This window comes from Aplysia californica, unplaced genomic scaffold (genome assembly GCF_000002075.1).
Source record: "Aplysia californica isolate F4 #8 unplaced genomic scaffold, AplCal3.0 scaffold00269, whole genome shotgun sequence".
NCBI lineage: Eukaryota > Metazoa > Mollusca > Gastropoda > Aplysiida > Aplysiidae > Aplysia > Aplysia californica.
In genome coordinates, this window is record NW_004797539.1 from 874,855 (window position 1) to 884,381 (window position 9,527).

Sequence of the window (9,527 nt, forward strand, 5' to 3'; positions counted from 1 at the left end):
CTCTCTCTCTCTCTCTCTCTCTCCCGCCAACCTGTCCAGTATCCCCCCCCCTCTCCCATCTTTCTCTGCCTGTATCTGTCTCTCTCTCCCTTTTTCGCCCTCTGTCTGTCTGTCTGCCTGTCTGTCTTTCAGTAAGACGGGATGAGTACTCACTCAGAATGAAAGATCTTGACAAGAAGTTTCAAAATAAGAATGTATACTGTATATTGAACTGGACACCACATGGCAAGAAGCAAAAGAAAAAGAGAAAGGCTGATAGTCTTTAAATTTGAACAGTGCAATGAAAGAGACGAGAATAAAACAGCCAATAAAGAGTGCATTTTTAAGATGCAATATGATCTGGATCGTTATTCTAGGGCCTTGACGAAACCTCATCTGCTGTATGGTGGATTGTGAAATAAAACCCCTAGTAAAACACAACGGAGTTAGAACGTCTAAGTCAGGGCAATTGAAGAGAAACCACGCCTTTGAAGAAATAACAGATTATATTACGAGAAAGCAGTGCTTTTTAAATTTATGAATAGAGGGAATTTGAAGAGAACATCTTTCACTATAGTACTATGGGAACGTTTTGAGTGTTAGTCGTTTGTGTGTGTGAGAGTTATTTTGTTGTCTGCTTTGCGGGAAGGGGGGGGGGGGGTGTCGATCAATCAATTGCCAAAACCAGTTTTGGATTCTGAGAAATTCAAAAGAGGTATTGGTAATGGTAGCTAACTTGTTTCATGATATCAGAGGATCTTATTAACATAAATTTTATAGTCTTTTTGAGACCCAGCTATCATTCCGCCCTTTCTCATCTTTCTTTCATCCTCTGTATATATTGGTCTCTTACTCTTGACCCCGTTCTCTCTTTGTTGTTTTGTAGATATATTTATTCTTTTTCTTTCATTACATTACTCACACATGCGTACTCAAACATACATCTGCACTTCCATACAAAAACAGACACATGCACAAAAAGACACACACACACAAACACACATACACACACACACACACACATACACACACACACACACACACACACACACACACACACACACACTCAAACACGTACAGAATCATACATACACGGATATATGATAAAGTCTGAATTAATAATTTTGAAATTGCTGCCACGGATTTGCTTCTGCTATGGTGAAACTATTCATATCTTATGCGACATCGGAAGACAAGACACAATGAGACGCGCTGTTTCGATCCAAGATCACGACATTTGTTTAGTCACCCATAGCAGTCAATATTGAGTCATTAAAATTATCATATCAATCGTATAAACAGTTCTGAAACATCAGCTGTTAGTGCTCAAAAAGAAATGCGGGACACATGATCAGGGGATGCTGTAAGTAGGAGTTTCTGTTACTGTACAAAGAAACATGCACTACAACTCTACTCATCACAATTCACAAAGCATTCCGACTCTTGAGGAAGAGAAGGGACTTGGTCGTTTCTGGATTGAAGGAACACGGAGGAGGTAAGACGTTAAGACGTTGTAGTAGTTTCATACTTGACTACACAGCCCTTGACCGTGGTCCGAATCGTTGGACGAGGTGTCCTGTGACGAGGTGAGAGAGTAATTAGCCGAGTCCCTTCTTCCTATTTCCGCCTTCTTCCCTACCACTACCTGCACGGGCCGGGGGTGAGAGCAGGGGCGGGGGTGGTCGCTCTTACCACCTACCATGTCATGATGAGGATGATGATTCTGATGATGATGCTGATGATGATAATCCTCCTTGCGTTGGCCTGCTCCGCCGCCGCTGCTGCTGTTGCTGCGGATCCGGCCCAGTTGAATGTCTTCCAACAACGGCGGCAGGCTCAGCTCGGAGGAGTCCACTGTTGTGTTGGCGAAGCTACTCCTGTGACCCTCGTCACTGCTGCTCAGGGAGACGTTGTGTTTCTTTCTTGAAAACGCCGAGGAGGAGGAGGAGGATGAGGAGGAGGAGGGGGCGGTGTTGTTAGCGATATCCGGAGGTCTGTGGCTGGCGCTAGGGAAGAGGCTAGCGTCCCTCCCATAGATCACCTCGCCGTGTGGATCTCCAGGCAGAGAATTATCCTCCAGAACAGCAGGGTGCTGGAGTCTGTTGTTATAGTCTACTTGTCCGAGAGCCTCGTCGGACAGCGCTATACAGCGCCGCTTCTCGGCGTCGTTCAGTTCCGCCTCCTGCATGGGATTCGGAGGGGGTGGGGATGGGGGGTCCGCGTAGTTGTTGTAGTGCTCCAGCATGTTCTTCTCGCGTTCCTTGAAGTTGCTGGCGGCGATGGACGACTCTCGCACTTTGTCACGGAAGGAAGACATGAGAGTTGGAAGAGGTTCTGAAGGGTTAGGGAGAGGAACAGGGTCGTCGGGACTTGCTGTGAGATTGTTGGCACTCGCGTAATACTCCCCGCACTTGTTCCTTATACTGTTCCTGTACTCCCTGGACATCGTATTCTCCGGAGCGCCGGAGTTTCTCCTCTTCACCACCTCCTGACTAGAATCTTCCGTCTGAAAGTTTAGCGGCGGTGTAATACTGTGCACGTCTGCGGTCACGTTCACGTGGTTGTTGTCCTCGCCCCTGTGACCGTAAGTCACGTGGCGTGGCAGGCTGCTCGTCTGTCTTTCGTTTTCACCAGAGCCCTTACTGCGGACAGACTCGTCGAAAGTCACCCTCTGACCGCCCAGCCGGCGGTGCCGAGGTCTCCGGAAGTGACCTGAGGGATCGGGTAAGGGGTTACCGTCCAAGTCCAGCACCACGTCCACGTTGTTGCCTATGTCGGACTCGTCGGTGCCTACGTCAGAGGCACTCTGCTCCTCGTTAGCCCCCACACCTATGGGCAGCGGGTCCGAGTATCTCTGAACACTCTCCCGCCCTGGGGCCAGACGCTTGTTCCGAATGAAATGGGCAACATCAAGCGTCTCGCCTTGTCCCGTCTGCGAACTCCTGACAGAGGCGCTGTCTTCGCTACCTCCTCCCCCTCCTCCCCCGCCTCCTCGCGGGGGCTGTTTCAGGGGCACGTAATCCAGAATGCGGAACTGCCATTGTTGTTTGATGGTAAGGCCGAACCAGAGGGCGACCCAGAGCACCATGTAGCACACCTCGCAGACAACTCCAGACAGGAGAAGTTGGTCGTCTGTGAGTCTCATCAGAGAGACCAGGTCATAGAGTAGTGGCCCCTTACATACGGCAAACACGATGAGAGCAGCCATGGCGCAGACGTGAGCGACGTAGCCTTGGCAACCGTTGTTTACTACCACCGTCTGCTTGACGTAGCTTTCCGGGTTGTGATGTCGCTCCACAATCTTGAACTTTTCATGGAAGTAGTGAGACCCGTACTCAAACACAGAGGTGGTGGACACCATGAGAATCAAACTGCCGAAAAGATACAAGATGAGATCCACAGAGCAGGCAATGGACAGAGTCACGTTTGGGTACTTCTTGCGGTTGTAACACACGCAGTACAAAATGGAGAAGCAATTGAAACTGAAAATAGAGTTGATGACCATGGCCAAAAGCTGTAGAGCAAAGACCAGTGTGAGTGCCTTGTTGGTGAACCAGAAGACGGAGGCATATCTCACAAGAAAACACGTCAGGGCGAAGCAGAAGTTGGCGAAGGCGATGCTCACTGTGACCTGGTCGCCCTTCCAATCAACGTGCGCGCGTGGCGTGGGGAGGAATACGTGTGTGGCGTTGGAGAACTCAGAGATATTCACAATACTGCGCACGTCACTCATGAATGCTCTTTCCGGCGGGAACAGAAAATCCAGCTGGCTTAGCCATGATGTATCTGTGGGCAAAGAGAAAGGCAGACATTATTTTTTTTTTTCGGGAAGATTGTTGGATTGTTATTATTGTATGTTTTACCCTCCCATTGACACACTCCAGATAATTCAGGAGACGAGATTTTCATTTTCTAGAAATTAATACTGTAATGGTAGGATGTGATGGGTTTTAATTCCATGTTAATAATATAAGATTAAAAAGCGAAAAGTTTGGATACAAAGCCTAGTTCCAATAGGACCGAGCCAAGGGGCAAAACTTTCGAAACAAGAACGCTCAGGAAGAGATTAAAACCAGAGCCATTCGCACTTTCTATTGTAATAAATGTAATAACTGAGTTATCGTCGGTGTCTGACTGTAACTCTGTATCCACCAGATCAGGTCAAACACTTTTTGTGAGTCTCAAATTATGTTATAAAGATAATACCCAGCACACATTTTGGGCAATTCTAGTAGATAATCAGAAACAATTTAACTACGTTTTTTCCACATTTCTGAAAGCCAGTGTCAATGCACATACACTATTAGAGTCAGGCATTGCATGGCACTGAAACACCACAACTACTAACAGAGAATACAAGTGGTGCATAAAGGCCCTGTGGGTCGCTATGATTTTAAAAAGCCATTTAGAAGTGAAGGCGGCTTAACCTGTTTGCAATACGAACTGTGAATCGACACAGCTTTGGTGTTCCCAGAGCCACGGAGCGAGCACGAATCTGTCCCTGTGGCGATGGTGTGACTGAAGTTTTAAATATCTATGTATTATATCACGTACTTTAGCACCCCACTCACTCACCCCCCCCAAACCCCCCCCCCCCCCACAACAACAACCCCCCAACAAAAAACAAAAAACAGCAACAACAAAAACAAAACAACAACAAACAAACAAAAAACACCAAACAACAAACAAACAAAACAAACAAAAACAAAACAAAAACGAACAAAAACACTTAAAATTTCCACTGAAGCAAAAAACACTCGTTCTAATATTTATCATTTCATCCGCTTAGAGTTTTACCGTTGACCTGCATAGAGTTTTTGTTTGTCTGGATCAAAGGAATAGCCACATTTTGCTATTCATTGGTAAACAAAGAACAGGACCGGAGGAAAAACTACTTGCGTCAACATCCAGTCACCATACATTACTTGATACAATTTTGAAATGGGAATAAATCAGCCCCTTCTCTCCCCCTTCCCCCTCACATATCCCATAGTACATGAGAGCACCAGTCGACTGTCCTCTCGAACATGGCACGTTCGACTCGTGGCCTTTGAGATAAGTGCACGCTATAGGAAGACAGATCTGATCACGAAAGAGACAGGAGTTTTGTTTACTCACGCGTACGTGCGCGTGTTTGTGGTCGTTCGGGTGTACGCTCGTGAGCAAAGAGGCAGAGGAAATAGAAAAACGTGGGGTAGCAAAGAGGGAGAGGAAATAGAACAGCGTGAGTGTAGCAAAAAGGGCGGTCCCTGGAGATGGGGGTATTGAATGGCTTGGATATTCACGCTCAGCCGTCTTCGAGTGAGTAACTTCTTTTGTTTACAGGAGAGATTTTCTGAACCCTCACTGTCTACACAAAACGAATTGCCATGATTCATCCCCTCTAAGGGAAGGAGGGAAGAAGTGTAGGGGAGGGGGGGGGGAGACGACCCCCACCCCACCCCACCCCACCCCACCCGGCCACCCCCTTTTTACCTTTCGTATTTTCGTGCCCGCCCGTTCTCAGCCTACTTCTTGCCTTTCATCCTGAGATAGACGAGTAAGTCGAGAAGTGGAATGCACGTGTTCGCCACTCGCTGCCATTCATCACTCTCAAACAGAAACTCTAGTAGGTGGTTTAAAAATATCAACGGTTGCTCAAATTTCCCCGGTGGTACGATGGTACCTGAGAGAGACAGCAGGGACTGCTATACCGTAGTCTACTACTCTGCCCCAGGCGTCGGTTCAGCGATGTGTGGACTTGGCTCTAATGTCAGATCCTCGTTGGTCAAATTGGCCCGATTTGCATGATCAGATCGGATCGGGACATGTTTGGAAATGGCGCCCGACAGCGGGCACTATATCGCGACCCCAGTGGTTTCTTGTCGTATCTCTATTTTTATTAACAGTGAAAACAGTTCATAACAAAGAGTGAGCTTAAAAAGAAGTCACATTTTCACTGTTAAAAAATGGAGATGCGACAAGAAAGCACGGAGGTCGCGATATGATGTTAGGGCCTATCACATTCCGCACGCAAATTAAAACATCTGACCCCGCAAAGTCAAGTGGTATGTTGTATGTTGGCCTCGACTGGCCACGAGTTTCGTCAAATGGACCCTATCGAGACCTGGAAAACTAAACGTATTATACATTTGGAGGATTTTATAAAACTGCATCAAAATGGCCGTTCCTCACCTTCCATGAACAAAAATCTGGCCGCCCTCAAAGGTATCAAACCATATCAAATAGATTTTGATGAAACTTTCGGCAGTGCGCACTGGGTATAAAGATCGGAGGAAACGCACGATGTGTCCGATGGGGAAAGACGGGCGCCGAGAAAAGCATTACGTTTTCGTCTCAGACATAACAGTAACACGAAGTTTATTGTGGTGCAAACAGAATGGTAAAGATAGGAGAAAGTCATTGACACGAAGCTTTGCGAGAACTTAGAGAAGCATTAGAAATGAGCGTACGAGTTTAGAGCAAAACACAGGGTGAAGATGGCATTCCGGAGGAGCATGTTTCGCTGACATGGAGAATGCTCAATAGTAAGGTCTGAAAATAAACATACCCACCCCGTCCCCTCTCTCTTTCTCTCTCTCTCCCCCACTCTCTCTCTCTCTCCCCCCCTCTCTCTGTCTCTCTCTATCTCTCTCTGTCTCTCTCTCTCTCTCTCTCTTACCAACTCTCTCCCTCACTCTCTTTCTCTTGCTCACTTCCCCCATCGTCTCTCTCTCCCCCCCTCTCTCTCTCTCTTGCTCTCTCTCTCCTCTCTCTCTCTTGCTCTCTCTCTCCTCTCTCTCTCCTCTCTCTCTCTCTCTTGCTCTCACTCTCCTCTCTCTCTCTCTCTCTCTCTCTCTCTCTCTCTCTCTCTCCCTCTCTCTCTCTCCCTCTCTCTCAGTGTCGCTGTCTCTGTCTGTCTGTTCTGTATGTCTGTCTCTCTCGGTCTCTCTCTCACACACACTCTCTCTCTCTATCTCTCTCTCTCTCTCTCTCTCTCTCTCTCTCTCTCTCTCTCTCTCTCTTTCTCTCTCTGTTTCTCACTCCCAGGCAGACAAACTGACACCCCCCCCCCCTATTTCCCCTTTCTTTTATAAACATACACACTCATACTCTCTTTCCGTCCTCCCCTCTCCCTCATCCCCGTGCACGCCCCCTCCCCTCCAGAAAAAAGAAGAACAGCGGTTCGGTTCGTTGTCAGGAAGAGTAATCATCAGCATGTTGGTCTGTGAGGCGACCCGGGAAAACAATCCTATTGGTTTCTGCCAAACCCACGTCACGATGAAGGTTGTCTGCGCGAAAGTACACAAACACACTCGTGGAAAATGGGAAATCAAATCTCCTCATTTGTTGAAGAAAATTACACATCACGTACCAGTAATGGGAAAGGACACACCTGGACTTTCTGCCCTGATCGTGTTAATATGTCTGGTCCGACTTCGACACGCATCATCTCAGTGTGTGCCATGACGATGACTGATTGTTTAAGTGGGCGTGCAGGCACGTTAAGGGTTAATTGTCTAAGAAATATGCGTGTATTATATCTGTGGCCTGTTAATTGTCATAAAACTGTGCGCATGTTTTATCAGCTGCATGCTGATTCTGTGCGTGTGTTTTATCTGCTGCAATTATTGTCATTGCACTGTGCATGTATTTAATATTATGTTGCATGTAAATTGTAATACAACTATGCGTGCATTTAATCTGTTGCAAGATAATTATTATGAAATTGTGCGCGTATTTCAACAGTTCCCAGTTGATCTTTAAAAAAACAACAACTGCAAGTACTTTATCTGTTGGGTGTTTACTGTCATGCAACTGTCTGGGTATTTTATCTGCTGCACGAGCATTGTATTACCTTGCGTTGCTAGTCGTTTAGATACGCCTTATGTTTATTGCAAGCCCCCTACTTGCCGTCTTCCTGTTGCCACACAAACACGTCTGAGTGCGACGTACGGATGGCGCCCACAATAAATGATTAACCACCAATTACCCAAAGGCTGTGGTAATCACACAAAGTAAACCGGACACCGGACAACTAAACATTAACTGTGGGCAGATTCTGGTCGGAATTCGGTAATTCGGAATACTCATAAATTCGAACTCGTCGAATAGGCCAGAGGGTCGAATCCGAACAAAAATCAAACTTGCAGGGTGAAGCATTGTTTTAAAGTGTCTCTTTTCAATTTTGTTTTTATTCATAGTCTAAGATGTATTTGTATATATAATCTTAATTACACAAGAATTCTTTTAAAATGCTGAATAAATGTAATGAATATGCACAAGATCGGTTATTTTCGCCAAAATACAACAGCTCGTCATCACATCGAACTAATATCTAGTTGAAATCAATAACAGTGAAATGAATTGTTCTGAATAATCTGAAATCTGACGTCCTGCTATTCCGATGGTCAAGGAATATTATTTCCCTAGGCCCATTTCAACGGGATTGGTTATTGCGTTAATCTCAAATCAAATTCCGAATTCACACCTGTCGAATTTGTGTCTTGAAAAGTTCGGATTTGCGAATCTTTAAATTCGAGGATCCGTTCCATGCTTATAACTAAACATGATGCATCTGGTAATCCTAGCACGGACCACGGACCAATCTCCCACTCTCTCTCGGGAGGGCTCACCGGGTAACCACCGGCTGCCGCCTCCAGAGCAATGCCACCGCCGGGATGCTCTGACCACCTGACCTTTCTGTAAGTAAACACGCCCTGGGTGCGAATGTGGCCGGAGCAAATTGCTTGTCGATGCCCTCGCACGCTGGCGGCACGGCCTGGGACCAGAACGTTTGTTGTCTCAGATTTGTAATGAGCGTGCCTGTTGTCTTCCATTTGTAATGAGCGCGGCTTGTTGCCTGTTGGCGGCGAGTTCCCGGCGTGGCGTTGCGGGTCAGACGGCCGACAAATCGCTCTCGGCCCGTGCCCGACGTACTAACAATTACCATTCCACTCACCTGGTCGTCTTCATCGCCCAAATAAACGAGCGTTCAGAACTTCCTCAATCAGACAATCAGTAGAAGGAGATTTGTCAGCACTCGGCTAGGAAAAAAGAGCCGCAGAGGAAGGGAAAGGATACAAGATGAAGCGACTTTCACTTAACGCCTATTACAACCGCCATTTTGAATTCCATCTGCAGACAAGAAAACAATGCTGGGCAGTGTGACTTCGGGTAAACCGGCGTCAATACGGTAATTTGTACAGCACAGAATAGGCATAGGTTGATTTGATTGAGATTGATTTTGAGAAGTTGTTTTACGGCACGATATACTCAATTTTGGTCATGTAAGAGCCAACAGGTTTTACTGCAACAATCCATCAACATGTTATGTCTTAGTAAGAAAGAGTTTTATGGCGCTCGCAGTTGCATACGGTCATATCAATATCGCCATCATGTTAAAAGGACGGGTTTGCAAAGCAGTCAAAAAGTAATAAATATTTCAACCCGTCTCACCGCCAGACACAACTCTGGGTGCGTGCGCGGGGTTTTGTGTGAGCGCGTGTGAATGCGTGTGTGTGCGTGCGTGTGTGTGTGTGTGTGTGTGTGTGTTTGTGTGTGTGTGT

At 46.6% G+C, this 9,527-nt stretch overlaps 1 protein-coding gene across 3 annotated transcripts in view; it reads right to left on the reverse strand.

Annotated features, from left to right (window-relative positions):
• The window catches only part of LOC101858637 (protein tincar), a 77,951-nt gene that overhangs the window by 7,032 nt on the left and 61,392 nt on the right, over positions 1-9,527 (reverse strand). For all 3 annotated transcript variants that reach the window (XM_013084053.2, XM_035970457.1, XM_035970458.1), the window contains exon 3: positions 1,679-3,765. In XM_013084053.2, coding sequence (XP_012939507.1) covers positions 1,679-3,765 — 2,087 coding nt within the window. The remainder of the gene's footprint in view (positions 1-1,678; positions 3,766-9,527) is intronic.